This window comes from Crocuta crocuta, unplaced genomic scaffold, assembly GCF_008692635.1.
Source record: "Crocuta crocuta isolate KB4526 unplaced genomic scaffold, BGI_CrCroc_1.0 scaffold653, whole genome shotgun sequence".
Classification (NCBI taxonomy): domain Eukaryota; kingdom Metazoa; phylum Chordata; class Mammalia; order Carnivora; family Hyaenidae; genus Crocuta; species Crocuta crocuta.
The window spans coordinates 209,790-235,657 of NW_027527134.1; the positions used below are offsets into that span (position 1 = coordinate 209,790).

General features: G+C 55.5%; 2 protein-coding genes across 6 annotated transcripts in view; both read left to right on the forward strand.

Annotated features, from left to right (window-relative positions):
• The window catches only part of TNNT3 (troponin T3, fast skeletal type), an 8,123-nt gene extending 1,296 nt beyond the window's left edge, over positions 1-6,827 (forward strand). Inside the window, exons 2-8 of one of the 2 annotated variants that reach the window (XM_077755734.1) lie at positions 1,648-1,693; positions 2,720-2,935; positions 3,141-3,254; positions 3,349-3,458; positions 3,557-3,647; positions 5,196-5,236; positions 6,616-6,827. In XM_077755734.1, coding sequence (XP_077611860.1) covers positions 2,753-2,935; positions 3,141-3,254; positions 3,349-3,458; positions 3,557-3,647; positions 5,196-5,236; positions 6,616-6,670 — 594 coding nt within the window. In that variant the 5' untranslated portion in view covers positions 1,648-1,693; positions 2,720-2,752 and the 3' untranslated portion in view covers positions 6,671-6,827. Of the gene's footprint in view, positions 1-1,647; positions 1,694-2,540; positions 2,580-2,719; positions 2,936-3,140; positions 3,255-3,348; positions 3,459-3,556; positions 3,648-5,195; positions 5,237-6,615 lie in introns of those variants that run through there. The other variant, XM_077755687.1, reaches the window with a different exon arrangement.
• Positions 6,828-23,911: 17,084 nt separating this feature from the next.
• Positions 23,912-25,868, forward strand: part of MRPL23 (mitochondrial ribosomal protein L23) — a 6,723-nt gene continuing 4,766 nt past the window's right edge. Inside the window, exons 1-3 of one of the 4 annotated variants that reach the window (XM_077753633.1) lie at positions 23,912-24,390; positions 24,664-24,826; positions 25,487-25,609. In XM_077753633.1, coding sequence (XP_077609759.1) covers positions 24,798-24,826; positions 25,487-25,609 — 152 coding nt within the window. In that variant the 5' untranslated portion in view covers positions 23,912-24,390; positions 24,664-24,797. Of the gene's footprint in view, positions 24,827-24,859; positions 25,282-25,486; positions 25,610-25,868 lie in introns of those variants that run through there. The other 3 variants (XM_077753557.1, XM_077753690.1, XM_077753749.1) reach the window with 3 other exon arrangements.

Genomic DNA, 25,868 nt, shown 5'->3' on the forward strand with positions numbered 1-25,868 from the left:
TACTTCCTTCCTCTGCACTTTACTTTTCTGCTATTTTAAATAAAGCTGCCGGGTCACAAGATATTTTCTAGTTTTAAAAAAAATGTTTGTGTTTTCATTATGAAAATAAAACACCTCATTAAAGAAAATTTGGAAAATACGTAAAAGTCCAATGCAGAAAAAAAATCATCTATAACTCTCCCAGCCCGCCAGCCAGACTGCGGGAAAGGGCAGAAAGGAATAAAAGACTTACTTCTTCCTACCCTTTCCATGCATAGGGCTCGGAAAAAAAGATTTAAACTCTGAGCTGTTTTTCAAACACCGTACTGTCTAAACAACCTTCAATTCTGCTTTTTTAAATTTTAGCACTATTCATAAGTATTTTTCCATGTTTTTACATAGTCTTCTTAAATATTTTGAATGGCCACATAATATTCCATCAATTGAACAAACCATAATTTCTGTAACCGTTTGCCTTCTGCGGGACATTAAGGCTTTCCCCAATATTTTACTATCATAAATAACGCTGGGTGGAAAGCATTTTCTGTCTTTCGGGCTATTTCCCTAGGCCACATTCCCAGAACTGGAATTTCTGGGTCAAAGAGTATGAACGTTCTTCAGGCTTTTGACGTTTGTTGCCAAATTGCTTTCCACGGGGGCCGTGCCAGCGCGGGCTCCGACGTGGACGTGAGCGGGCCTGTGCCCCTCGCCGTCGCGCCCGCGGACACTGATGGATGTGGAGCGCCTCTCAGGGCCGCCTCTGTCCCCAAACCTCCGACCCCTCCGGGAGACTGTCTCCCGCGCCTGCCTCACTGGCCGTCTTTCTTACCCAGACTTGGCAGCGCGCGCCTTCTGCCCATTTATCTAACGGCGAGGCGTCTGCACGTTTTCTCAGCCATCGGTTTGCACAAGGATATAAGTCTTCTCTGTACTTGCTGAAAATATTTTTCTAGTCTGGGTTGGGGTTTTTTTTCCCCCCTTTCAGTTTTTGCTTTTTTTTTCACATACATAAGTTTTTCATTTGCGTGGAGCCGTCTGGCCGTCTTTCCCTGAGCAGGGCCTTCCGGTGCTGCTGAGCTTAGAACCCTCTCCTGTCCCAGCGTGCGGGTCCATGTTCAGATCCACCGTCTTCTGGGGCTTGTTTTCAGCAACTGCTCTTGTTGTTTTAACTCTTTGCTCCATCTGGAATGTACTGGGGGCAGGGACAGGGATCCGGGGGCCTCATTTCTTGCTCAAACTGCTTTCCGCCCAGCCCCCGTTCCTCGGGTCCACAGAAAGAAAGATTCAAGAGGGGCTGGAGACACACGAAGGGTCAGGACGGCTGTTCCGGACCACAGAGGCCAGCGCCCCCCGGGGGTCAGCAGTGGGCAGCCGGTCTGGCCTGCCTGCGGTCCTTTGTCTGAGAAAGGAGGGGAGAGCGCCCTTCCTGGACAGACGGGGGTGAAGCAGCCCTTTTAATACCCAGATGTTGGGAAAACAGAGGGACGTAAAGAGGCTGAAATCTTCTCAAAGGGTCCAGGCCCCTCTGGGGACAGTGGGTTATACACCTGACCAGAACAAAGGTCAGGCAGTGCGTCCTCAGCCGGGTGCCCGGGCAAAAGGGTAGGAGGGCCAGCCCCCTGGTAGGGCCTCTAGCCACCCCCGCTCACAGGCCTCTCTCTTCTTCAGACTCACTGCTCCTAAGATCCCGGAAGGGGAGAAAGTAGACTTCGATGTAAGTTTCTGGGACCCGGATCGGCATGGTCTCCTCCTCAGACCCCCAGCCTGCGGGCTCCGACGAGGCCTGGCGAGGCCGTCTGCTCTCAAGCAGCAGAGCCAGCACTGCCTGGATCCAGGAAACCCTGCCTCAATTTATTTCTGGAGCAAAGGAAGCTCCCACAGTGTCAGACTTCTCTTTTCCCTCCTCTCCCATGCACCCACCCATCTGTCCGCCCTTCCGTCTACCCATACATCCACTCATCCATCTAACTGTACATTCATTCATCATCTGCCCCCCCCCCCACACCCTCTTTCCACCCGTTCACNTTCACCCACCCACCCATCCATCCACCCATCCATCGTCCATCCATCCATCGTATCCATCCACTCATCCATCTGCTCACCCATCCACACCGTCTTTCCATCCATCCATTTCTTCATCATCCATCCATTCATCCATCCACCCACCCATCCACCCATGTGTCCATCCGCCCCTCCATCCATCCATCCATCCATCCATCCATCCATCCATCCATCCACTCATCCATCTGCTCACCCATCCGCACCATCTTTCCATCCATTCACCCACCCATCCACCTGTCCATCCATCCACCCACCCATCATCCATCTATCTATCCATCCATCCATCCATCCATCCATCCATCTGTCCTTTCACCCATGTATCCATCTGTTTATTCAACAAACTCCTTCACTCACCACTTTCCTCTCTGTCTGGCCCCTGCAGAGCATCTCTGCAGATGATAAGGGGGCCAAGTCGGAGCTGATGACCTCAGGGCTTTGCAGGGCCCGGACTCACCCACAGGAAGGGCAGAATCCCTACCCTGGGGCTAAGGGATCAGGCAGCTTCTGGCCCTCGGGAGGGCAGCAGCCATGGGAACACGGTGAGGGCAAAACGTCCCTGGCCGCCCTCAAGCTTTCATGTTGGCCATCGGAGACGGGCGCCCCTGGGAGGGCACAGGACGGGACACCCGCCGCACAGTGGGTCCATCAGGAGGGGACACGGGGGCCTCTCCACCCGCAGGACATCCAGAAGAAGCGCCAGAACAAGGATCTCATGGAGCTGCAGGCCCTCATTGACAGCCACTTCGAGGCGCGGAAGAAGGAGGAAGAGGAGCTGATTGCTCTCAAGGAGAGGATTGTGAGTCGGGGCTGGTCCAGGAGGGGGGTGGGCGGCAGTCACNCTGAGCAGCAGAGAATCCGCGCCGAGAAGGAGCGGGAGCGCCAGAACAGGCTGGCGGTGAGGCCCGGCCCCTTCCCCGCCCTGGACCCCGTCCTGTGGCCAGAGAAAGGTTCCCTCTCCCCCTCTTCCCGAGCTCCCGCCGGACGCCGGCCAGTGACCAGAGCCACTGGCGAGGTGCCCCAGTCCTGCAGAACTTCCAGAAAGTGCTATGGGTGGGCCCTTGAAGCCCAGCACTGAGGCCTTGGGGACGGGGTCTCTGCAGGAAGAGAAAGCCCGGAGGGAGGAGGAAGATGCCAAGAGGAGAGCGGAGGACGACTTGAAGAAGAAGAAGGCCCTGTCCTCCATGGGCGCCAACTACAGCAGCTACCTGGCCAAGGTAAGCCTGGGCCCCGGTCCTGGCGCAGCTCGGCCTCCGCGTATGGTGCGGCCGGCCCCTCCTGAGCCCAGGCCCCTCTTCCGTGTCCCCGCAGGCTGACCAGAAGAGAGGCAAGAAGCAGACAGCCCGGGAGATGAAGAAGAAGATTCTGGCAGAGAGGCGCAAACCGCTCAACATCGACCATCTCAGCGAAGACAAGCTGAGGTGGGGCCAGGCGTCAGGGCCCGGGAGCAGGGGTGGGGGCCGCGGGGCCCTGCCTTCCGGGGCCCTCCAGCCATGCGGCACCTTTACGCCCTTCCCAGGGACAAGGCCAAGGAGCTCTGGGACACCCTCTACCAACTGGAGACTGACAAGTTCGAGTTCGGCGAGAAGCTGAAGCGCCAGAAATACGACGTGAGTGTGGACACCTTGGCCCTCGGGTCGTGGGGCGCCTACCCCCTTGCATCCCTGCGGCTTCGGCCCCTGAGGAGCCCACGCAGGCTGTACCCCACGCGGTCAGCCTTGCTCTCAGGGCCACAAGAGGGCAGAGGGTGGCGTCGCCCGGGGCCTGTGGAAAGCTCCCCCCGTACAGCATAATTTTCTCCAGCACCAGGGTGGCCTCCTCGGAGCCCCTGGGGGGCCCAGGCTCAGGTCCCCAAGCTGTCACCTCCCCGGGTCAGAGCAGGCAGGGAGGCGCCCCACACCCCCACCCAGCAGCTGGGAAAAGGGTCTGAGACTGAGCCCCCTGCGGGGTGGCTGCCTAGAGCTGCCTGGAGGGGGGCGTCGCCACTCGGAAGAGCAGCCCTATGCAGCTCTGTCTCCCCGAGGCCCTCCTAGCCCGGGGGAGGGCGCGCCGTGCTGCACACTCAGACCTCGCCAGCTGCACCATCAGCCGCGTGGTCCCTGCCCTCCTGTCCTCCAGGGTCCCTGGTGGAAGACAGTTCACACCCAAGAGGCATCTCCCACGGCCGTCACACAGGCCACCAGGGAAGCGGGTGTCCAGGGACTGTAGAATCCGGCTCCGTCTCAGGAGCTGTGCCCTAGGGCAAGTCACGGGGTCCATCTCGGTTTCCTCACCCCCCAGAAGGAGGAGGAGCACGGGGGCCACCCCCGGAGCGCGTGCGCCCCTGCAGCATCCAGGCTCAGGGACAGCGGCGCCCTCTCTAGATGCTCCTCTGGGAGGGCTTCACCTGCACACAGCCCCCCCTGGGTCCGGGGAGTTGAGTCGGGGACCTGGTGCCTCCTGACACACCTGTGCCTGACCCGCGGTGGGTCCCCAGGGGCTGGAAGCGGCAGCAGGGCCCCGGCCCAGGCCAGCCCAGTACACAGCGGGGCCCCGAAGCCTCGGCCACCTGCCCAGCCCGTTAACCGTCTCGGTCTTTCCAGATCATGAACATGCGGGCCAGAGTGGAGATGCTGGCCAAGTTGTAAGTAGCCGGGTCCACCCTGGACCCGGCTTGTGGTGTGCGATGCACGGTGAGCCTCTCGCATGGCAGACCTGGTTCGCGGAGGTCGGTGGCAGCGGGGCGCGGGGATGGAGGCCGGCCTCCCCCCCCCNTCCTTGCTGGCAGGTGGGGAAGGGCCTTGCCCTCCCGGAGCCTCCGCGGGCAGTCAGGAGGAGGGGGCGAGGGGGCCGCGAGGCTGGTTGCTCGCCAGCCACCAGAGGCAGGGGCTCTGCCAGCCTCGCCTCCCTCCCCGGGCCCCCCCGCCCCGCATCCTGCCGCAGGCCTGCAGGTAAGTGGCCGGCTCCAGAGTGGCTGTGTGTCTTGGCCCAGGTCTCCAGTGCGGGCCACCAAAAAGTAAGTCAGAGGCACGACCCCCAGGGGCCAAGGCTGAAGTCTTCCAGGCAGAGGAGCCAGGGCACAGTAAGGCAGCGCGGCCCCGGGCGAAGAAGGGCGTGCCGGCCGCTGCCGGCCCGGCCCTGCCCGGAACTGCCAGGTAAGTCACCTGTGTTCTTCGCAGATCACCAACCTCAGGAGCCGCATCGATCAGGCCCAGAAGCAGTGAGTAGCCCTGCGTGCCCACTGCTCTGTGCCGGGCACACGGCCCCACCTGGGCCCCGGCGATTTCAGCCGGTCCCCTGGGCCGCTGCCCTGGACAGAGCAGTAACAAGACTAACTGGTGGCCGCGGGAACCGCGTGTCTGGGCCTCGCCCCCGGGACCCGCAGCCTCCTCTCGCCCCTCCTCATCCCAGAGCCCAGGAGGAGGCAGACTGGGGACATGGGCCTTCCCGGGTCACCACCCGAGTGGCCTGGCAAAGCCAGAGGGGCTCCCGGGCGCCCCAGCGGAGCGCTGCCTCAAAGGTGACCTCCGTCTGTAGGATCACCCGAGGTCCGTGGGACCCAGGACCACAGATGTTGGGAAAGGCCTGGAGAAGCCCACCCCCCAGGGTCTGCCCTCCATGCACCCTGCGTTGGGGTTTTGCCTCCCAGCCTGATCACTGGGCCCATTCACACGGGTGCAGTGTCCCCGGGACCGCTTGGGTTTGGGTCCTGGGGATTTTGGATTCTCTCCCTCCTCCACTGGCCCCGGACTCCTTGCTGTTCCCAGGTCCGGGGTCCTCTTTCCTGGGACACTGGTCGAGGGGACACCCTCCTCCCCAGGCTCTGTCACACGGGGCTGTTGCAGGCCTGCGAGAGCCCTTCTGTGTGTGCGAGTGTGTGTGCATGCGCATGAGGGTTCACAGGCCAAGCCCTGCAGGCCACGGGCCACAGGCATGGCCACCAGGGCCAGGGCCTCTCCCGAAGCCACAGCCAGAGCCAGAAGATGTCCCAGAGTGTCAGGCTCTGGGGCCCCCAAGTCCTGTTCCCCACCCACGGCACCTTGACCCAGCACCCAGCTCCCCCTGGCTGCCTGGTGCGCAAAGGCTCTCAGACAGAGCTCCTAAGGGCCGCCATCCCGCAGGGCGCTGACCTCCCGGGCCCCGAGTCCACGAGGCCTGGCCTGCTGGCCTGGGGTCAGGGACCAAGGTAGCTGACTGTCCTCAGCCTGTCCTGCCTCAGGAGGCTGTGACCATGGGGGCCCAGCACAGGCCCTTCCCAGGCCAAAGTAGCTGCGACACGGAGAGCCATCTGTAAAGATAGCCTCCCTGGCAGGCTGGGGTCTGCCCGAGGGTGGCCCCCTGGAGCCCAAGCCTGTGGCAGGGGTGGGGGGCGTCCTGGCTTGCTGGTCCCCCCACTAACCACACTAACTGTTCCGGCACAAAGCGCCCCGGCCCAGCGGGCCAGGTACAGGTGAGTCACTGCTGCCTGAAATGTGCGCCGGGGGCTCGGACGTCAGCCCGGGGCCCAGAGAGCAGCCTGGGTGGGCGCCGCTGTCGGGGCCGGGGGTCTGCCGGGTCCCTACCCCCAGCCGCTCAAGATCAACTTGCTTCCATCTGCAGTAGCAAGAAGGCCGGAGCCCAGGCCAAGGGCAAGGTCGGTGGGCGCTGGAAGTGAAGCGGCCAAGGAAGCTCCCAGAGGCAGAGACCCTCGGCCCGTGCAGCCCACGCAGCCACGCGCGGCCCCAGACCCAGCCCCGCGCACCCCCCGCGTCTCTGTCCTCGCTGCCCCCACCTCCTGGGGTCTGTGAATAAAGCTAGCAGACTCCCCTCCACCACGTGTGTGCTGGCTCTTGGACGGGGCACTGGGGGGCCTGGAGGCAGGGGATGAGTGGGGGGGCTAGGGAGGCAGAAGCCCCAGAAGTGGGGGTGGCCGCTCTGCAGGGACACTGCGTGCTCGCCTTAGGGGTCAGGTCGGGAGAGGACCAGGCCCTGGACCCAGGTCTGGGGAGCCCCACCCCTGCTCTGCCAGCAGCTTCTGCTTCTGTCCCCCTCCCTGCGGGCCCGCGGGCCCCTCAGTTCTCCACCCCAGCTGGGGTCTTAGCCCCCCCCGTTAGGGGTCCCCCACCCCCTGGGCCTGCTCTGAAGCCAGGTTGGGGTAGGAGAGCTTTGCTTTCGGAGGGTGTGGGAGGAGGGGGCCTGGAGCACACTGGGAGAGCTTACAGGCGTCCCCCGGAAACGTGGGGGAGAAGCCGGGTCGGGAACAAGGGGGTGCACACAGCCTGCGGGGCCTCTCGCCCCCAGAGGAAAGGGAGCAGGAAAACATTTCAGGGAGAGCAGACGCAGCACACACAGACTGTTCTTTCTATATTATCAGAGAGCACAGTGCACAACTGTGTAATAAATTTGAAAATCCTGACCAAACAGAATTATGGAAAATATAAATCACAAAAATTGGATGAAGACGTGGAGCCTTGCACAGCGAAGCATTCATGGAGGAGGCTGCAGAGCCCAGAGGCCCCCCTCCCCCCAGGAGGGCTGTGCGGAGCCGAGGAAGAACTCCAGAAGCCTGCCTGTCGGCGTGCCCCGGGGCGGTGGGGCCCCAGGGCGAGGTCGGACCCCCAGACAGCACACGCACCCCTGTGCCCACCCCAGCACGCATAGCCACGCCCCACGTGAACACACAGCCCGTGTGGGGACTCGCCCCCAGCACACACTCGGAGCTACACAGGCACACGCGTGCCCCCGCACACGCCCGCACCCCAGCTCCCCTGCACACCCGTCCAGGGCAGGTGAGGCACACCGAGTGTGGCCACTGAGCTGTTCGGCTGAAATGGAAAGGTGAGCGCCTTAACCTCACAGGCACCGCTTTCTTCCACGAGGCAGCAGCTGCTCAGGGGGACGGTCAGCACCGGGCCAGGAGGGTCGGTTCACCCAGTTGTGCAGGTGCAGGGTAGTGTGAGCCTTTAGCACGCGGGGAACCACAGGGAGTGTGGGCGGGTCTGGGATCTGAGCGGGAGGGGTGCAAGCACATCTCAGTCGCCACCTGGTCAGAGTAACGGGGGCAGATCTGAACCAGCCCGTCAGGCGTGAGAGACGGGCGTTGGTAGAAGGCTCTGCCTCCACTGGGGCACCCAGGGGGCTCAGCCGGTTAAGCTTCCGACTCTTGGTCTTGGCTCAGGTCATGAGCTCACGGTTCTTGAGTCCAAGTCCCACGTCGGGCTCTCCTCTGACAGTGCAGAGCCTGCTTCGGATTCTCTCTCTCTCCCTCTCTCTGCTTCTCCCTTCCTCTCACTCTCTCTCACTTTCTTTCAAAACAAATACACTTAAAAAATTTAAAAAACAAAAACAAAAGCACAAGAAGGCTGCTCCTCTAAACCAGAGTACACGTGAGGCATTTCAGAAGCTGCCTGGGGCCAGCACCTGGGGCCAGGAGTCAGCAGCCTGTGGCCACGGCCACCCAGACAGGTAACCTCCTCGCCTGTGTTTAGAAATGGAAACACGTCTGGGGCCGAGCCTGGAGACCCGGACATGCTGGAAAAGCAGGGAGAACCCCCCCCAAAACACTCATGTAAAACCTCTATTTCAAGAAAACAGAAGAGTCAAAAACTGGTTTCGCGAAAGGGCTGGTGAACTAGCCCAACATCCAGCACGATGAGCAAGCAGGAAGCAGGAGACAGAATTCGATTCGGAGAAAGATCAGGATGAAATGCCTGCTGCCGCAGACACAGACTCCAGCCTGAGAGGGTCAGAAAACGCGGTGTGACAGTGTTTTTGAAAACTACCCAAAATGGCCAGTTTGCAGGGGAAATAGGACCTCCCTGTCTTGACTCGAGGTCAAGGACAAAACGTTGAAGAGACTGATTATGACTTAAAGAGGTTGAATCCCCAAAAGCACTAAGAACTTTTAGAAATGGAGCCCTGACCGCGGGGGTCCCCTCTAATGCGAAGATAGTTTTATATTAGCAAGCGACCTGCGCAGGGGTTTCTTGGGACTTTAACCGAGCAGAAGCTTGGGGGAAATTCGGGGGAAACAGAACACAGCTTGTGAAGGAGATTCTTGGCAAATGAAGAGTAGAAGACAGTTTCCTCAGCACAAGGAAGGCAGCTTCCAAACGCCTACAGCAAACATCACCCTCAACGGGGAAATGTTGCGAGACTCAGGCAGGAATGTCAGCTTCCTCCTCGCCGTCCAGGCGTCTTAGCCAGAGCTTTGGGGTGAGAAAAAGAACCCCAAAAATGGGGGTCAACACTGCTTGTGCCTTAAAAAATTGCCACTATGTGGAGCACCCAACCGGCCGGGTCAATGGAGCATCTGACTCTTGATCTCGGGGTGGTGAGTTCGAGCCCCTTCCTGGGTATAAAGAGTCCTTAAAAGCAAAATCTTAAAAAAAAAGTTGCCACTACTCACAATCAAATAAATGTCTACCAAGAAAAAAACAAACAAACAAGAAAATAAAGTCTGCAAGTCTAAATTGGAATTAAGAGTTAAGTACGGGTGCACACGAGCCTAAGATAGAAAGATGGAGAGTTAGGCAACAGTGTTTAAAAACATCATTTACAACACAAATGTAAAAACATACAATACTAGGGATAAATCTAGGAAAACATGTGCAAGACGAGCAGAGACATCAAATCGCGTTATTGAAAAGCATCTAAATGGCACCACTACCTGCAGACTGTCACGTGGTCCCTAAGATGCAGGAGTGACGTATTCAAGCTGTGTGTTCTCTCTAAATTAATCCACGAATTCAGGGCAACTCAATCATGTTCCCGCAGGGATTCCTGTAAATTAACGCGGATTCTAAACGTGTGTGGAAGGAAAGGGGACCGTGGACAGCCCAGACCACACGAGGGGCAGTGCGGCTCCCAGACCACGGACACGGACACGGACACGGACTCAGATACGGACGCGGACAGGGGCATGCGTGGGGCCACGGGCACACCTGGTGCTGGGGGGTGGGGGCCCCGGGGCAGATGGACAAACACCAAGAACGGTAAAACAGTGCGCCTCCTCCCAGCGGCCCCGGACTTCAGCCCCCCCTGCCAACTGAAGACCTAAAGCTGAGAAGGAAAACATCCCAGTGTTAGGAAGCAGCTCTAGGAGAACGTCGAGAAGCCGTCCCAACAGGGGACTTTCTGAAACCAAGGTGCAAAACCCCCTCACTTGCGACACCGGAGTTTGGTGACGTCCAGAGGCACAAAGAAGCTTTAAGAAGGTGAATCTCTCCAGGTGAGGGAGCAGGGTTCCGGGGAGCCAGCCCTCAGGCCTCGGTGGGTTCAGGGGCTCTGCGCTCAGGCAAGGCTGTGGGGCCAGGGTGGGGGCCCTGCAGGCATCAGGGCTCAGCTTCCAGGGCGGTTTCGGGTCTCTGTCCTGGTCACCTCGCCCTGCCCACGCTGAGCTCCAGGGACAGGCAGAGGCTGCAGCTGGGCCACCATGAAAGCTCAGTCTGGTGACGTGGGCTCCGGACAAGGGACTCTGCGTGGGGCCTGCCCTCCCTTCTCTCACATCCGCTCCAGAAGGCGCCATCATCAGCCCAGGGGACAGCAAGCCACGTCTTGGGGGCAGGTGTTGCAGCCCATCCCTGATGGAGGCCAGTGCTCAATATACAGAAGGGGCTTCAGGACACTTGCCGTTAGGAGATGCACGGCCTTGACTGCGTGCCACATCCAAACCCAAAGTGACAGAGGGCCTTTGCGACCTTGTATCAAGAGGGTAGTAGTGGAGATGCGGTCATGGAGGAGGAGGTCCTTGCTCTGAGGCTTGTCTGAAAGTGTCCTTCAAGGCTTGGAAAGGGGGGAGAGCGGATGTAGCAAAATCGAGTCTGCAAATGGCAAGCGCTAGCTCAGTGGGGCACACCTGTGCTCAGGTGTAGGGATGGAGACCACGGGCCCGCTGACCGCACCCCCGCGCTGGGGAGCAGGCAAGGAGAAGACCCGCTGACCGCACCCCTGCGCTGGGGAGCAGGCATGGAGACAGCGGCTCAAGGCAAGGAGGCGCGCCACTTCCGGTCCCTCTCCCTGCACAGATTACTGTCGACCATCACAGAAAGACGGAACCTCCTTCCGGAGGACGGAAGGCAGGCGAACTGTGGTAGATTCACAGGCGCTCTGTGCATATGGTTACAAGGCAGGACCTACAGCTAAATGCAACCACTGGCAACATTTTGAAAACACAGCATTCGGGGCAATGAGTCAGTTGCAAAAGGAAAAAATCACTTACACAGCGTTTTTAAAAAATGAAAACAAGGGGCGCCTGGGTGGCTCAGTCCGTTAAGCATCCAACTCTTGATTTCGGCTCAGGTCATGACCTCATGGTTTGGGAGTTCGAGCCTGCCATTGGGCTCTGTGTGGACACTGCGGAGCCTGCTTGGGATTCTCTCTCTCGCTCCCTCTCGCTCTGCCTCTCCCCCACTCGTTCTCTCCCTCTCTCTCTCTCTCTCCCTCCCCATGGATAAACTTAAAAAAAAAAAAAATGAAAACAAATTATTTATGCCCAGATGTGAGGAACACACATTTCAGATGAATAGTCCCCCTCCAGGAGATTCTGTTGTGAAGAGGGGGGACCCAGGGCACTGAGACAGGGTTTGTCATGTTTTACTTCTGAAGCCAAGTGGTGGGTGGGTAGATGCAGGTTCTTCCTATTCTTATTCACACCTTCTGGTGTATCTGAAATAGTTCATAATTGTTAAACATCGGGGGGAGGGTACTTGCCAAAAATCAATCCTTATTTCTGAGAACAAAACAAAGGCTCAAGAAACTATAGAAAACTATAAATAAGCACTTCCTTTATCTACGCTCGGCGGTGGGACACGAAGCATTTCAGTTCAAGACAGGAACCGAATGAGAACGCCTGCTTTTACCATTACTCTTCGGCCCTGGACTGGAAACCGAAGACAATGAGAAAGATGTTAAACGGAAATAAGATGTATAACTTCTGGAAAGGAGGAAACCAAACTACCACATTCCTAGGAGCCCCGAGAGAGTCAGCGGAAGAGCCTTCAGAATAAATGAGAGAACTCAGGAAAGTGGCCAGATGCAAAATACATATTTTAAATCAACATTTTTTATTATTTTCTAGCAACGACCAGTGAGAAGATAAAGTGGAATAAAAATATTATTCTCAAACAAAACAAAACAAAACAAAGGGTGTAAAGTACTTAGCAATAACCCTCTCAGGAATGTTCGGGGTCTGTAGGAAGAGAAGGACAAAGTTTAATGAGAAACATAAAAATGAACTTTGAAAAAAAGAGAGGAGGGAGAGAAAAACACAGCTTGTTCTTGAGTAGGAAGTTTAGAAAAAAATCAGTTCTTCCCAAATGAATGTATAGGTTTGCCAGATTTTCAACCAAAATTCGAATAGGATTTATTTGGGAGAGAGGGGTGAGCCAGGGGTGGGGAGGTGGTTGGCAAGATGAATCTCAGATTCATAGAGAAGGAAAAATATGCAGGAATAGCTAAGAAATTTTTGAAAATTAAGAGCAGATTTCCAAAGTGAAGGTATCATAGCTGATATGTGTTGAGTGCTCCCTATAGACCCTCGGTCCAGCAAAGCTTCTTTGAGTTTCCTCATGCAGTGTTCGCAGTAGACCAAAGAGGCAAATATTCTCATCACGTGCATTTTCCAGAAGAGCAAACTGATACTCAGAATGGGTTACGCCAGGCCCCGAGGTTACACAGCCACTAAGCAGGGGACATAACCATAGACCGTGGATTAGAACTTCACGGCCTCTGCCCTTGAAGGTTGTATAATGTCACCCAATTCTACAGTATTTATCAGCACGATCTCGCATATACATAAGCATCTGGAAGCATCTCAGTCAATGAAAGGGGGGTGGTGAGATGTCTAATAAAGGAGGTTGGGAAAATCAGATGTGCATGTGGAGAGGAAAAGGCAGTGAGATTTTCGCTGCACGCCAAATGCCAAAACACATGCCAGGAGAATTAGAGAGTTCAGCATGAAAAAAAAAATTGTCAAAACTAAAACTCAAGAGAAACGTAGGTGCATGTTTGTCGGCTTTCATGCTGGGGAGAATTTTCTAAGCTCACAAGCAATGGAAGCGTCAGGGAAGAGAAGGCAAAGCTCAGTAAATTTCATTACTTGGAAAGTTTACGTTTCTATCTATCAAACATGTCCCTCAAAAGACAGACTTCTCTTCTAGCCAAGATGGAGCAACAGAGGCCAGATTTATCCCCCTGCCTGAAACAACCCAAAAAGAAAGAAACAAAACAAAACAAAACACGAGCAGAAATACACAAAACAATGGTTTTCAAGACAGTGGGTATTCAGGTAGTGAACCCCTGTGGTGCCAGGGAGACGGGAAACTGTCCGGTTGTCCTACAATTGCCTAATCAGCTTCTTTTGAGAGTTTCCAAGCCTCGAGTGGGGAGGGGGGCCTGTGGAGAAGCCCAGCAAGAACTCTGAGTGGACAAGACAGAGCGGAGGCTCTGGAGAGATCCTGGGGCAACGAGGGCTCATAGGACCGAGGACCACAAAGGAGACAGTGCCCGGGGAGAGACCCCGGAGGCCTGCAGAGAGGCCCCTCCAGCAGTCAGGGGGTGCAAGGCATACACTGGATGGACGCTGTCCAAGGCTGGATTGGAGAGACCAACGCCTGCTGTTCACACAGGGCTGGGAAGAGGGTCTGCTCCCAGCAAGCAGTCTAGAAACGTGGCTAATTCATGGAGCACTGGGTATCAGAAATGTTTTGCCTCAGTAGCGGGAATAATGAACCCTGGATAAATAATGGAGCATTGCTCCAGACCTGCCTTGCAAGTCAGAAAAAGACCGGAAAGGATCGAAATGTGTCCAGGTAACTTAACTACACCTCAGAACAAAGCTCTGGAATATTTATAGAAATATAAAAATATCCCACACCCACTGAGAGGAAATTCATAATGTCTGGCATCTGATCAAAAATTATCAGACAGGCAAAGAAATAGAAGAATGTGACCCGTAAGAAGGAGAAAAACCAATCAAAATCAACTCTGATAAGTTAGCACTGTAAACAAAGACCCAACTAAGGTTGGGTCACAGCTAAAATGCCAACAGAGGAGATAAAAGGGAATAAATAAGACCCTTGATGAATTCAAAAGAAGGCAGAAGAAGAGGAAAGGAGTAGAAAGAACAGGTGAGATGACTAGAAAGCAAGTAACGAGACGATTAACTCACACCCAACCACGCCGATAAGCACATCAAATGTAAATGGTCTAAACATCCCAATTAAGAGGCTGAGATGGTCCTATTGGATTTAAAAGGCAAGACCTCATTATATGCTGCCTACCTATATGCCTATATATTTTTAACTTTTTAAAAATGTTTTAATTTTTGAGAGACACGGAGAGAGAAACAGAGTGCAAGTGAAAGAGCGGCAAAGAGAGAGGGAGACACAGAATCAGAAACAGGCTCCAGGCTCTGAGTTGTCAGCACAGAGCCCAATGTGGGGCTTGAACCCACAAACTGTGAGATCAGGACCTGAGCCAAAGTTGGATGCTTAACTGACTGAGCCACCCAGGTGCCCCAGGAAACACATTTTAACAAACCGACACACCAGCTGGTTAAAAGGAATGACAGAGTTACATGAAGCAATAACCGATAGAACTGAAAGGAGACAGACAAATCCATGGTCCTGGTCAAATATTTCAACACTTTCTCTCAACAATTAATCCAACAAGTGGGCACAAAATCAGCAAGGACATAGGAGACTTGAACAATACTGCCAACCAACTTGACTTGCTTGGCATGTAGAGAAGACTCCACTCAAAGACACATCATTTACCCATACAGACCATGTTCTGGGCCATAAGACAAAACTTAATAAGTTGAGAAGGATTCAAGTCACATAAATTATATTATCTGACCGTAGTGAAATTAACCTAGAAATTAATAACAGAAAGATCCTTGGAAAATTCTCAAATGTTTGGAATCTAAATAACACACTGCTAAATAATTCATGAGTCAAAGAAAAATCTAAAAGGCAATTATGAGGCATTGTCAGCTGAATGAAAATGAAAGTGCAGCATAAGGGAAATTGTGGAATGCCACTAATGTGGTATTGAGGGCGAAATTTACGCCACCAAGTATCCACCGTAGAAAATAAGAAAGGTCTCAAATCAATAACCTCAGCTCCCACGTTATGTAAAATCTAAAAATAAATGCAAATTAAACCCAAGTAAGCACAAGAAAGGAAATAATAGAGATCAAGTGGAAGTGATTGAAATAGAAAACAGAAAAATAATGGGAAAATTTTTAAAAAATCAAATGAAAGGGGCCTACGTGGCTTAATTGGTTAAGCGGCCACTCTTGGTTTTGGCTCAGGTCATGATCTCACGGTTTATAACTTTGAGCCCCTGCTTGGGATTCTCTCTCCTTCTCTCTTTGCCCCTCCCTTGCTTTCTCACTCGCTCGCTCACTCTCTCTCTCAAAATAAATAAATAAACTAAAAAAATAAATAAAAATAAAATAAAAACTTGTTTTTTTGAGAACATCAATAAAAATTGACAAAACTCTAATCAATTTAATCAAGAAAAGAGAAAGGGAGAGAGGGGGGATAGAGAGAGAGAGAGGGAGAGAAACAGGAATTACCAAAATCAGGAATGAGGAAGGTGACATCACTACAGATTGTACAGATGGTTAAAAGATAAAGGAATAATAAGGGAATTTATGAACAACCTCATGCCCACAAATTTGACAGGCTAGATGAAAATGGGCACATTTCTTGAAATCAGAGCTCACTCAAGAAGAAGCAGACAACCAAGTAACCTTACATTGATTAAAGGACTCAAAGTGTAGTTAAAGCCTTTCCCACAAAGAAAGCTCTAGGCACAGATGGCTCCAAACATCTGGGATCTACTACTGGATCTACCAAACATTCAAGGAGGAAATAATAGCAATAACATACAAATTCTTTTAAAGTTTATTTATTTTTGAGGAGGGGAAGAGGGGCAGAGAGAAAGAGGGAGAGAGAGAATCCCAAGCAGGCTCTGTGCCGAGCCTGACATGGGACTCGACCCCATCAACCTTGCTGAAATCATGATCTGAGCTGAAATCAAGAGTCAGACGCTTAATTGACTGAGCCACCCAGGTGCCCCATACATACAAATTCTTCTAAAAAACATTGAAGAGGATGGAATACTTTCTAAGTCATTTTATAAGCCCAGCATTCTCCTAATACCAAAACCAAAGACAGTACAAAAAAATTATAGACCACTATCCTGCATAAACATTGATGCAGGTAGAATTCAATACTCTATAAAATGGATTACATGTCATGGCCAAGCGTGGTTTATCCCAGCAACATACGGTTTGTATAACATTCAAAACCCAATCAGAGTACTTTACCGTGTTAACAAACTAAGAAATTAAAGCCATAGGATCATCTCAATAGATGCAGAAGAAGCATTTTGACAAAATTCCACATCCGTTTCTGATTTTAAAAAAGAAGAGTTCTCAGCAAACTGGGGATAGGGGGAACTCCCTCAACCTAATGTTGGGCATCTAATGGTGAAAGACAAAGATTTCTCACCCAAGGCAGGAACAAGACAAGCATGTCTGCTTGCCACTTGCGTTTCACATTGTACTGGGGTTTCTTGCTGGTGCAATTAGGCAAGACAAAGGCACACTGATTGTAGGGGGAAAGAGAAAACTCTATTCACAGACAACTGGATTGTCTAATCCAATGGAATCTATAGGAAAAGCTACAAGAACTAACAAGTGAGTTTACCAAGGTACCGGACTCAAGGCCACCATACAAAGTCCGTTGCGCTTCTGTAAAACAGCAATGAACCATCAGATGCTGACATTTAAAAACACCACTTCCTAATAGTATCAAAAAATAGGGATACACCTGCAAAGGGTTTGGAAGAGCTACATGTTGAAAACATGAAATCCTGCCAAGAGGAGTTAAAGACTTGGATGAACAGAGAGGTGTACAGTATTCATGGATTGGAAGGTTTATTCAACACCGTTAAGATGCCAGCTCTCCCTGAGTTGGCCTATGGATTTAATGCAGTCCCAGTCAAAATCCCAGCAAGGTTTTTTTTTTAATGTAGAAATTCATAAGCCTATTCATATGGAAATGCAAAGGACCCAGAGTAGCCAAAATAACCCTGAAAAAGAATAAAGTCAGGCTAACATCCTGAGAATTAGGATAAGTCTAGAGTAACCAAAACAGGGTGATCTTGGTATAAAGATATTCAAATAGATCTACAGACTAGAACAGTCTAGAAATAAACCCACATATATGCAAAAATGATAGTTTTTTTCCAATAAATCATGCTGAAGCAGGTGGATATCCACACACAAGAAGAAAAGATAGAGGAAGAGAGGAGATGGGGGAGGAAAGGAGGAGGAAGAGGATAATTTGAGTTCACATGTCACACCATATACAAAATTAACTGAAAATGGATCATAGACTAAATGTAAAACCAGGACTATAAAAATATAGGGGAAACTGTTGTGACTATGGATCAGCGAAGATTTCCAAGACATCATACCAAAAGCACAAGCCCTAAAAAACAAAAATATTGGTGAATTGAAATGCATCAAAAATCTTAAAAATCTGCTCTTCAAATGTCAATGCATTTCATTGTAAAGAGAATGAAACAGAAGACGCCAGCTGGGAGAAAACCTTTGCAAGACACATATTTCATAAAAGGCTGATCCAGAATATAGAAATAACCCTTACAACTCAATAATAAGAAAGCAAACCACCCAATTTTTAAAAATGGGCCAAAGAGTAGAAACCTCTCTAAACAAGATATAGGAATAGCAAAGGAACATGTGAGAAGATGCACAACCCCGAGAGTCATTGGCGAAATGCAACATAAAATCACAGGACACCACCTATGGGAGTGGCTAACGTTGAAAGCCCAACCCAGTGAAGTGAGCAGAACGCAGGGAAGCTCACATCACTGGTGGAAACGTGAAATGCTGAGGCTCGGCAGTATCTTTTTTTCTCAAGAAGTGAAACATACACCTGCCATGTGTTGTGGTCATTATGTCCGGGCATTTCCCCACGAGAAAATTAAATGTTTGTCCTCACAAAGACCTTCACATGAATGTAAATAGTAGCTTTATTTTTAATCGTCAAAAAACTGGAAACAACCCAAATGTCCATCAACAGATGAACGCATAAACAAATTTTGGTCTCTCCATACCATGGCGATCTGGAGGAATGTAGGATTGAGGCACATGGCAGCCCGACGGATCCCAAAATAGTTATGCTGGGAGAAGGGAACCAGACAGAAAAGAGGTGAAACTGTATGCTTCCATTTATAGAAAACTCCAGAAAAAGCAACCAGGTCATTGGCTGCTTGATGGGGGTGGGGAGGGGCACAGGGAGGAGGGAGGGAAGGGATTGCCAGGGTCTAAGGATGATTTGGGGGGCAATGGGCTGGGTCCTCCTTGTGTGTGGACGCCCGTCCTCGCCCTGTGTCCTCACCGGGTCGTCCCTCCGTGCGTGTCTGTGTCCTGATCCCTCTTCTTACAAGGACCCCAGTCACACGGGGTCAGGACCTCTCCAGTGACCCCATGTTACCTAAATCACCTCTGTAAAGTCCCCATCTCCAGATATGGCCACATCCGGGGGTGCTGGGGGTCAGGACTCCAACCTACGACCTTGGGAGGGACAGGGTTCAGCCCGTAGCACACCCTCGTGGCAAAAAGATGAGCAAAAGACACAAAGAGACATGTCACAGAGTCAGAAATACAGACGGCCAATGAATGACCAACGCATGGGAGAGGCAGACACTAGTAACCATAAGGATGATGCGGCACATGAGATGCTGCGCTTTATGCCCGGGTTTGCAAAGGCTTCCGACACCTCTTGTTACGTATGGCAGAGACGCAGCTCGGGGACAAGGATTGGGGGGCCAGACAGACCTGGAACAGGAGCCAGGGACTCCCGGGGAGGGAACCTTGGGGGTCCCGGGGCGGAGTCTCCGCGCCCGGCCGTGAAGGCAGGCCCGCCACACAGCGCCTTCGTGTGTCCAGCCACGTTATGCTGGCCAGGCGACCTCGGCTTTTGGGGGCCCGAGGCCAGGACTGATGCCCAGCGAGGCGCAGGGGAGGGGCAGGTGGGCCCTGTGGCCCCGACCGGGGCTGTGTTGCCCGTGCAGGTCCAGCCCGACCAGCCTGACCATCAGGCAGCAGGGCCACCTCACACGCATGGAGCCTTCACACCAGGAGGGAGGCCTCTCGGCCACACGAGAGGCCCTGAGGCAGGACTCCTGGCAAAGCTCGGGGACACTGGGCCCTGTTGATGGCTTACTTCCTGGGCCCCCTGGGACCAGGAACCCAGGGGACCCACCATAAGGAGGGTACACCCGACGGAAACAGCGAGAAGCATGCAGGGCAGCTGGAGGCGGCCGGCAGTGTAGTCAGGGGGACGCTGGGGGTGTGGGCTTCACACAGGGGAGGCGGGCACCAGCCTGGAGAAGGGGTGAGGCCCGGGGGCTCATGGGAGCAGGGAGGCCCCAGCCAGGAGTGGGACGGTGAGAGAGGCCTGCCTGGAGGAAGCGGTCGGCATCCCCCCCGGTACAAATCAGGCTACAATACTGTGATTTACGACAAATAGATGTTTGCTTGTCCAGATGGCCAAAGTGCATTTCTCACAGACACCTGGTCTTTGTCCAGTGCGCCTGGCTCACAGCTCCCGAGCCCCGGGACGCCTACGGTCCGCGGCGGCATCTTTTGTGACAGTAGTTGGTCCCTGTCTTCAGTTCCATGAGGGTGAAGAGGGCGTCCTGTTCCGGGTGACAGCCGGCTTATGTTCTGGTGGGGCCTCGCAGAAAGGCCCTAAGGACGGGGGCTGGGTGCCCGGGGTGGGGGGGGCCGCTGGAATGTTCAGTCCTGCCCCCTGACCTCGGGGGAAGCGAAGGGGGCTGGAGAAGGGTTCAATCACCAAAGGCCCACGATGACAAGCCTGACATCGGTCAGGCTTGTGTAATGAAGCCTCCATTAAGGGGAGGGGTCCGGAGAGCTTCCGGCTGGCAGACATGGAGATTCAGGCACTGGGGGGCCCTCAGGGCGTGTGGAGGCTCCGCGCCGCTGCCCGACCCCTGGCCCTGCGTGCCTCTTCCACCAGGCGGCTCCTGATTGCATTCTTTTATACTTAACTGACCATCTAGTGATAGATCCCCAGAGGGAGGTGCGGGAGCCTCCAAAGCTCAGGCGATACCGTGGCTCTGAGGCTGGCAGCTGAAGGGGGGGGCCTTCTGGGAGTGAGTGACTCCAAGCAGACAGAGCAGGGTTTGCACGGAATCCGAGGAACCCCAGCTGGTGTCCGAGACCGACACATGCACGGGAATTTGATGATCTTGGCCCTTAGATGGACCAAGAAATGCCCCATCCCCTTCTAGCATGCTCTTCATTTCCTATGGTCCCTCATGGGTTTCAGCCGAGGAGGCGGGCTTTAGAGCAAGCAAGCCTCCACCCGAGCCACTGCGCACGGGGCTCGTCCACGGGAGGGGAGGGCACGCAGGTCGCAGTCCGGGCTGTGCCTGCTTCTAGAAAGCAGCTCAAAAATCAACACAAAATAAATAAAGACAAAGCGGGGGGCTGGGTGGCTTCTGGGTCCCCCCTCCCAGCCCCTCCGGGCCCTCTTCTCAACTCTTTCCTTCCCCACCTGGCTCCCTTGGTCCCCGGGGTCACCTAGGCCTGGCCTTTGGGCATCTCTCTGCCCAGAACCGTCCTTCTGGGGACCCAGGGTGAGAGCCGGGCCCCTCCGCCCACCAGAGCCTTCTATACCCCGTCCCCACCCACCCCTCATCCTCCTCTTCCCGGCAGATGGGGTGGCAGAGGGTCAGTGCCCTTCACGCAGGTGATGAGGGGCTTCTGAGGGCCAAGGGCTTACTCACTAGGCCTTTTCACATGCGCTCCCCTTGCGCTTGACATGCCGGCCCCTCAGCAAGGCTCGCTGACCCCTCCTTTCAAATTACAGTCCCCTCCCACCTCCTGTCACCCTCCCCACATGCATCTCCAGGAGCATCTGATGGATGTCACTTGTTGACTCGGGGACAATAACCACGGAGGCCAAGGATTTATCAGGTCATCCGTGCTTTAGCCCATCTGTGTCCTCAACCCCTGGAAAGATGCCAGACGCATAGCAGTTCCTGGCAAATACGGGTAGAACGAATGAATGAGTGAGCGAGCGCACACATGGCTGCTCTCCTGCCTCCTGCCCTCTTATGTGCAGCCCAAAGTCACCTCCAAGCTCACCTTGTCCTTCCCCGGTAGCCCAGGGTGGCCCACGGCTCTCTGAAAGAAGCCCCATCTCCCCAGCCAGGCCTGGAAAGCTCAGCACGCAAGCCGCCCTCACGGGATGCCCGCTCCTTGTCTGCCCACTGGGGCCCCTGGGCCAGCTCGCACGCTCCTGGGGCTTCCCCAGCACCGGGCCCCGGGGGGGTCCCAGCAGGGGTGAGTGAACAGGCACGTAAAATAGGAGAAGTATGTTCCCACACACGTATCAGAACGGCCAAAATCCAGAACACTGACAACACTAAATGTCGACAGGGACGTGGAACGGCAGAAGCCCTCCCGCAGCGGCTGGGAACGCGGGACGGTGCCGCCGCTCGGGAAGACGGGCTGTGGCTTCTTGCAAAGCTCGGCACGCCCTCACCATACGATCCGCCTTAGGATCCATCGGGCTCCTCGGGATTTACCCACAGGACCTGAAAACTCATGTCCACACAAAAACTTGCACACGACGCTTACAGCAGCTTTCTTCACAACTGCCTAAACCCGGAAGGAACTCAGATACCCTTGGGTAGGTGGATGGATACGTGTGGTCCCTCCGCACAAGGGGATACTGTCAGTACTAAAAAGAAATGAGCTATTAAGCCATGAAAAGACAGGGAGGACCCTTAAGTGGATCTTACCGAGCGAAAGAAGCCCACCTGGAAAGGCTATACGCTCTGGGACTCCAACAATTGGACACTCTGAGAAAGGGAGCCCTCCGGAGAGAGTGAAGAGATGAGTGGTTGCCAGGGGGTTGTGGGGGAGGGACGGGGAGGCCACAGAGACTTGGGGCCATGAAACTACTCTGTATGACCCTGTCCTGGTGGATACGTGTCCTTATACATTCGTCCAAACCCAAAGGATGTACAACATCAAGAATGAATCCTAATGTCAACCGTGGACTTCGGTCAATAACGACGTATCAGTACTGCTCCGGCAGGTGTAACAAACGTACCAGCTCGTGCAGCTCGGTAACAAAAGGGGCAACCGGTGGGGGAGGAGGCACGTACTAGAATTTCTTGGTATTTTCGGTGCAGTTTTCCCGTCAACCTGAAATTGCTCTAAAAATTAGTGTCTATTAAGAGCAAAACAAAACAAAGTTATCAGAGCTTCAGGCTTAACTGAGAATCCTCCATTTTCCGTGGCAGCCCCACCCCGGGGGAGCCACGCTGTCAGTGAGGGGGTGGGTCTGACGACACCAGGGAGGGAGGAAGGGAGAAGGTGCACGCAGGGCCCCCAGGCCTGGCAGCCTCGGGGGGAGACCAGCCTCTGCGCCCAGAAATCCCAGAAATTGATGGGGAACAATCCCACTGGCAGATAACCGGAGAGATGGGGACTGATTGTGAAGGGGTCTGCACCACGGAGACCGCATCCCCGCCCCCACCCTCCTCGAGGACCCTTAGCTCCCCGCTCAGGTGTGATCCCGCTCCTTGGAGCAGCAGGTGCTCCCCCAACCCATCAGAGTCAGCTGACCGCCTTCCCCCATCAGCCACACACACACCTGTGGGCCCGCCTTCTCGCCACATCTCTGAGAGCACATCACACCCAACATCGTCTTGGGGTTCCAATACCACCAGAGTCGGGGCTGACCAGGAGTGTCCTGGCCCCCAGACCCCCATTCTCCATCGCTCTCCCTCCCGCCCAGCATGCCCTCTCCCCTCCGACTTCTTCCTACAGAGGGCCCGGAGCCCCGTCCGTCTCTGTGCCTCCCCAGCAGGCGGGACTGTCTCAGCTAATGTCCCTAGTGGCCACTCATCTTTGGTACCTTCATCCTAGGGGAACCCACTTGTGCCGGACATGCGGAGAAGGGGGGCACCCCAGCCGGTCTCCATGACCCAGGCCCTCCTCTCCTAAGCCCGGGACAGCCAGCAGGTCCAGCCCCACCCTGGGGGCCGGCTCCCCTGCTTCCTGGCCGTCCCTTCTCTCCCCGCAGAGTGCTGACACTCCTCTCTCGCCCTCCTGGCTCTGAGGAGCATTGCAGTTGCTGTTGGTACGAAGAGCAGAGGCCAGTCTGGTGGGGGAGAGGCAGCTAAAGGGACGGAAACCGGGGAAGAGTGGGGGCTGGGGGCTGGGGGAGGGAGGCTGCGGCCCGGGGCCCCCCCATAGGTCTGNATCCCCTGGGTGAGGGCTGTGTGGGAAGGGGTCACAGGAGGTGGGGAGCACAGCCTGGTGATGGCCAGAAGGGCTGGGAGGGGCCTTGGAGCTCGAGATCCGGGAGGGGACGCAGCCACCACAGCCAGCTGCAGAAGGGGCCTTAGACAAGGGCCACCCGCCTTTGCCCCATCTCCGAACGTAGCTGGGCACCAGGGCACAGCATGCGGGTTAGTGGGGTGCAGAGGGGTGTGGAGGGGGTGACGTGCGGGACTAAGGGCTTGCCGCAGGTCATGGGGAGGGGAGGAGGAGACTGGGGCAAGACGCCCTCTGGGCACCCGGAGGGTGTGCAGGACTTGAGAGGGACCCAGGGACGTGAGGGATCCTGGGCTCTTACCGGGTGTGCAGGACAGGGAGTTCAGGCCCAGTAGGGTCCAGGTGAGTGGGTCAAGAACAGTGGGGGTGGCAGAACAGTGAGGTAGGGACGTGGGTCGGGGATGGTGACGCAGGAAGGTGGGGCAGACTGAGCCAGGCGCGGTAAGTGCTGCAGGTGCGGCGGCTGGCANCTGCGGGGAGGGTGGGGTCACGCGTGAGTCACGCTCGGGGCCACAGGGAGGTAGGCCTGCTGGCAGCGAGCCAGAGCGCTGTGCTGAGCAGGCGGGACCCACTGCAGACGTGCCTGTGAAATCCGCGGGAGGGCCGGGCAGGGGGCGGGGCGCGCGCGCAGGGGTGCCGCCTCCGCCCACCAGGCCTGGAGAGCTCGGTTCTGGAGCCCCGAAGGAGGGTGCGAGGCAGTGCTGCTTGTTCCTCAGCTGGAAGGTTCCAGCTTCGGGCAGGCCCCTGGGACTCATCCTGACACTCAGCGTGGGGGAGGACAGGGGGCTTCTGAGGCCATGCACGCGGCGGGGAGACTCGGTGCCCGGCTCAGGCCGCTGACCTCCGACCCTCACACTGGGCCTCCCTCCACCCCCAAACCCAGGGACCCGGAGAGATGGAGGGTCAATTTCCAGGTACCCAGAGGGCCTGACTTTGCCCCCTGCAGTGCCGCCGCTGGTCACCAGGGGGAATAAGTGAGTCCCTTGGGTGACCAGCCATTGGCCCAGACTCCGGTGGAGGGTAAAACAAGGCAGGCCTCTTGTTCCCGGGGGCCCCGCACCCCCCAGAGCCTGCCCTCACCCACTCTCGCCAGTGCCCGCCCTGCAGTGGAGACCCCCACAGGAGGTCCTTCTGGGCCCCTGCCACATGCTGACGTGGTCGCCGACATCCCTCAGCCCTTCAGCCCAGCAGGCCAGGGTGCTACAGGTGCCCAAGGCCTGCCCTCTGAGAGCCCCTGCACTGTCCAGACTCCCCAGGTTGCTGCTCAACTCTGGGGCTCCCCAAGGCCCTTCGGCGCCCTGGCTCTTGTCATCCTGCCCAGTACAGAATTGGCCTCGACAAGCCCCCTTTCACAGTACAGTTTGTGCCCCAAGATCAGACCATGTGCAGTGCCGCAGCTTGGTCACAGAGGTACCGGGGAGACCCTTGATGGCACCNAGCCTGGCCCCTGGCCTCCCTGCAGACGACCTCAGGCCCCCTCCTCACCTGGCTCCGCTGCCGCATGCAAACCCAGAGCACGCGCAGTTGGCCATGGCAGTGGGCCAGGGCTGTGGGTAGTAGCATCTCCTTTCCAGCTGCACCTCCTGGCTTTGAGGGTCCTCCGGGTGGGGAGTGTGATGCTTTCCCAGCCACACAGTGTGCAGGTGCCTGCGTCCCTGCCGCGGGGAATGCCAGGGTTCGGGGGGAGCGGTGCCACGCTGGGCCGTGTGCTGGTGGGACCATCACCTTGAACAAGCCTGTCTGCAAGCCCGGCCACCAGCGTGTTTGGTGGTCCGCGATGGGCGTGCTCTCTACTGTCCTGTTCCTTGAGTCACCCATAGGCCCTTTCCAGCCGCTGGCCCCGAGGGTCCGTGGCCCACACTACTGTAAGTTGATGGGTACCAGGGATCTCGGGGCCCACACTCAGCAGAACCATGCCGTGTACAAAGGGGGCCGTGGGGTGCTGGCCTGCGGAGAGCTGTTCCCCTTGCTTCCCGTTCCTCTTGCTGTGGGTGAACAAAGTGGGGGTGCACCGGGGCAGCCCGGGGGCCACGCATTCTGGTTTGACGCCAACAAATCTCTCCCTCTCAGGTACCCTCTGTACCAGCTGGGCAACCCCCAGCTCCGCGTCTTCCGAACAAACTTCTTCATTCGGCTAGTGCGGCCTGGCACGGCCCAGCCTGAGGACACCGTGCAGTTCCGGATCCCCATGGAGTAAGCCCCCGAGTTCAGGCTGGGGAGCACCCCAAGGGGTTGGCCGTCCTGCCGGCGTCCTGGAGCCCGACTCATACGTGTGGCTTCTGCTGTGAAAACATCCCAGGCGGCTCTCTCCAAGCTGCCCTGCAAATGTGGTCTAGGGCCTGATGTTTGCAGAGCCTCCCTGCTATTTGCAGAGCCTTGGGCGAGGCTGGGCTGCCCCCCATTCCCCGCCCCCCCGCCCCCAGGAAAGCCTGGTTGAAGAAATGACACTTCT